This window comes from Rhagoletis pomonella, unplaced genomic scaffold, assembly GCF_013731165.1.
Source record: "Rhagoletis pomonella isolate Grant_MI unplaced genomic scaffold, Rhpom_1.0 Rhpom_scaffold_00013, whole genome shotgun sequence".
Classification (NCBI taxonomy): Eukaryota; Metazoa; Arthropoda; class Insecta; order Diptera; family Tephritidae; genus Rhagoletis; species Rhagoletis pomonella.
This window is the reverse complement of record NW_023458567.1, coordinates 1,430,302-1,434,494: the sequence shown is the minus strand read 5'-3', so window position 1 is coordinate 1,434,494 and position 4,193 is coordinate 1,430,302. Positions and strand designations below refer to the sequence as shown.

Sequence of the window (4,193 nt, the reverse complement as noted above, 5' to 3'; positions counted from 1 at the left end):
CCTTCTCCACAGGTAAGGGCGACGTCTTCGGCGATCAATTCTGGAAGGATTCGGCCGTTGGCCAGAGCGCTGCCAATGTGCGCGCCCTAACCTATTGTGATTTGCATGCCATCAAGCGTGATAAATTGCTCGAAGTCCTCGATTTCTATTCGGCATTTGCGAATAGTTTTGCACGCAATCTGGTGCTCACCTACAATTTAAGACATCGACTGATTTTTCGCAAGGTGGCCGATGTGAAGCGCGAGAAAGAATTGGCCGAACGGCGTAAAAACGAACCTCAATTGCCTCAAAATCAAGATCATTTGGTGCGTAAGATATTCTCAAAGTTCCGTCGTACGCCGCAGGTGCAAACCGGCTCCAAGGAGGTGGTCTCGGGCCAAAGTGATGTAGAGAAGGGCGATGGTGATGTGGATCGCACCAAGGTAGGTGTGGATGAGGTTCACGTTTACGTGAGTTGTGTTCGCAAGTGTATTTATGTATTGTATTTGCAAGTTTATGTGTGTAGCAAGGTGTGTGTGAAAATATTTGTAATTATTGCATGTGTGTGCTGGATAACTTTTTGGTTCTGGTTCTCTTTTTTTCGGCTGAAAATTAGCGCATATTTGTTTTGAATTTTTTTTTGTTTTGCAAAATTTATTTTTTTTTAATTGCATTTAAACTGTGTATACTTATCGATGTGCTGGTGTGTATTTGTTGTTGCAAATTGTTAATGGCTTTGAGCCTTGAATACTAACACACACTAAGTAATGTTTATTTGTTACTTGTGGGTTTCAAAATCTAAAATTGTAAGTATCTATGCAACATATGGATCACTGCTGTGACGAATGGTTACCGCAGTAATGCGCATCGAATATTCAAAGAATGTGAAGTATTTTTCCCTTTATTCTTTGCATATCCAATTTTTTTAATGTGATATTTTTTGGGAGTAAAGCTTTGGCTAGCAAAGTATGTGCCTAAAAGTATGCAACTTCCACTTTTCGTATAGTTTCATTCGAATACAAAGCATACTCACAATTGATAACCGGTTAAGGTAATAGTTTACCAGCAGCTGTTAAAATTCGTAAAGAGGGCAGTCGGAGAACGATCTCTTTTATGCCTGGTAGCTCTGTTTGAAAAGCTCAGCGTGATTCAAGATGATTAAATTACTCAAAACTTTTCCCTTGGTATCACTTATTCTTTTCCCCTTTAAAATTTCTAACTTTCAAATTTGTACTTTTAAATTTTAGAAAAATTCTCAATTTCTTTCGCCACCACTACTCTCTTGAGAACATATTACTTACTTCGATCGCAATCCCTAAAGTACAGCAGTGATCTTATATAATAAATATTGCCTACTTTTAGGCACATTTTTTACATAAATATCTTCTAGTTACTAAGCCTAAAATAAAAAAAAGATGTGTAAACACATATTTTTAGAATATTCTTGTTTTTTTTTTTTAATTTTGTAAACAATTCATGCGTTTCTAAAAAAAAAAAAACAAAAAAAAAATGTGTAAAACACTAACAACACCTCTGTGGTACTCGTACTTATGCTCGTTGTCTCTTCTTCTCTCTTCCCGTAAAACAAAAACAATGCTTTCTCGTCCTTTTCTTATTTTCATACTAACTTTCCTCCTCCAAACATAAACTTGACGCTTTTTGCATAAAAAATATTTGCAAATTTCTAAAATAAAAACAAAAATGCTTTACATCTTCTCATTTAACCCTTGCGCCACCCCCACTCTCCTGTCAATGTGAATGCCTTTAATGTTCGCTGTTGTTATTGAATGTTTTTTTTTTAAATTTATCACAAATTTTCAACACTAAAAATACATGTCAAAATTTGCATACTAACGAAAAATTTTAATTGTCAATTCCTTTTACCTCCATCTTGTGTACACGCTTAATCCCTTAATGCCCAAACTACACACCGAACACCTTTTCCCTACCCGTTTTTCAATTGCGCTCCCTCCTCTGCACACCTACTACCGCATTCCCTTTGTTCTTATTCTTTTATTTGCTCTTCAATTCCACCCGCAATCCCTTTTCTTGTTGGCTGCGCCTGCCATTCCCGCATTGCTCGCTCGTTTTGTTTGTGACAACCTATCCAAGAAGTTGCCTGCTAAATTAACCCTCACCGAGGATTCACGCATCCTAACAACAGCTGCCGCACCCTCTCCAACGCCATCACCCTCGCCCTCATCGGGTCCACCATCTGCGCGTAGTACGCGTGCTAGTAAATGGGGTCGCCTTCTGGGCAGTTCAAGTGTCGATTCGGCTAGCGATACGAGCGCCAAGGTAGCAGTCTCGAGAAGTTTGAGCGCCCGCGAAAGTCTGCGTGAGAGCACTGCCCAAGCGCGGCAGAGCAGTACTTCGAGTAGTAATGGTGGACAAGGCAATAAAGTAATTACAAAAACAAAACCAAAAAACCAACAGCTTAAATAGATTTCGCAAGTATTAAATAAGACTAAAAATATTAAATTTTACTTTTTATGAAATTTTTGATTCCATTTTTTATTTCATTTTTTTTTTTCTTGAGTTTTCTCTTTCTTATTGGTTATTGGCATTTGGTTCCTAATTTCTTCTTAACAAGTTCTTTGGTTTTCTCAGAAAAATATTTTTACAATTTCTGAGCTTAAAAGCTCAATTAATCAGGCAAAGCAGAAAACTAGCAACGCTCGAAAGTTGGAAAATTACATTTAGAAATCTTTTACATTTTTTAGATAGAATATTTGGTAAACAAAATTTCAGTTTTTTTTTTCTAAAAAAAACTTAATGTTTTCTAAAAAAAAACTGTTTCAGCTTAGTTCTTAGCAAATTTTTATACACATATTATTCTGTTAAATTTTAATCTACATATTCTGAAGCTCTTCAAGCTTTTAAGCACGCCTACAATAAAAGCTATCTTTTGTCAACATTGAATCAAAAGCTCTGTTGTACAATCCAATTTCATAAAGGACTTTTGGTAGGGAACCTTTTTGGACGAATTTTTTAAACTCTCTGAAAGAGAACTTGAAAACTTAAATGAATATGGCGTCAGTGTTCGCACTTAGAAAGCAGTTTTACTAGAGAACGCTAAAAAAACTGGAAAATTAATTTAATGCCATAGTCGACTATTTTATAACCACAGGTGCCTTACACTTTCTTTATACTCATTTACATGAATAATTACAGCGTAAAAGCTCTTTATTTCGCATAAGCGAGCTTCGATACCTCAACGGAGGTTAATTTCAAATAAAAGAGTGCCACGTTACGATTAATGAAAGCTCATTAAGCCTACAATAAAGTTCACATACTCTGGAGTTAAGCTTTTATATGCAAAAGCTCTGGAAATGTATGCAAAGACTCTAAAACATAATTGGTACATTCCTTAACTGAGGAAAATCTTCTTCTGGCTAAAACTGTTCTAAAAAGAGTTTATAAATATTTCGCTATTTTAGTGGGTGGTATCTTTCCCGTTATTTGCCCTAACACCAAAGTCCCAAAACCCTGTAGTCTCTAACTACATTCACCAAAAAGCAAATCTCATATAGCGCTAGAAAATCGGAAACCTACAAATACAGTTCCCAGAGTCCGAAAAAAAACAAAACAAAACAAAGCAAGCAACGACAACAATGACTTTCCTTTGCAGAGCGTCGAATCTTTAGACACCAGTATACTTAAAATAGAAACGAAGGAGCACACAGCAACGTCCGCGGTGACAGCAGCGACTGCGGCAGCGAAGCGCGTCAAGAGCCTAGAATCGCTGACCACGGCAAGCGGTCACAGCTCGTGGGTGGAGCGCAAATGGCGGCGCATACGCATACTGGAAGTTAGTAACCGCAGCAGACACACACTACTACACTAGTTAACAAAGAAAATATTTTTATTTTATATTTTTTGTAAGAATTATGATTTTGATTAGCGCGTAGTTATTAGCAGTTCTGAGCAGTCGAGTCGAAGAGTAGTGTCCGATCTGTGCTAAAAAATTCAAAAACGAGTTGCCACCTGCTATGCGATGCTGTGAATGTAGAGGGCTTGAGTGTTGCCACCCCTTGCGTATACGCGCATTGTATCTTAGCTGCGAGATATTCGTTGACTGATTGATTGTTTGAATATTTGGCTTTTCGTTTGTTAGTTTGTTTGTTTGGTCACTGATATTTTGTAATTATGTAATTCTGGTATGTATTTATGGTATCTTTTTATTTATTTGAAATATATTTTGGTCGTTTTTT

The 4,193-nt window shown here is 36.8% G+C and overlaps 2 protein-coding genes across 2 annotated transcripts in view; both read left to right on the top strand.

Moving 5' to 3' along the window:
• LOC118748263 (potassium voltage-gated channel protein eag) overlaps positions 1–3,487 on the top strand; it is a gene marked incomplete in the record, with an annotated part of 41,085 nt that extends 37,598 nt beyond the window's left edge. Inside the window, 2 exon segments of the mRNA XM_036482638.1 lie at positions 12–422; positions 2,092–3,487. Of these exon segments, the coding sequence (XP_036338531.1) occupies positions 12–422; positions 2,092–2,424 (744 nt within the window).
• LOC118748262 lies at positions 3,485–4,187 on the top strand (the record flags this gene model as incomplete). Its single annotated transcript, XM_036482637.1, has 1 exon — positions 3,485–4,187. A coding segment is annotated over one exon (342 nt), but the record flags the coding sequence as incomplete, so codon positions are not given.
• Positions 4,188–4,193: the final 6 nt, after the last annotated feature.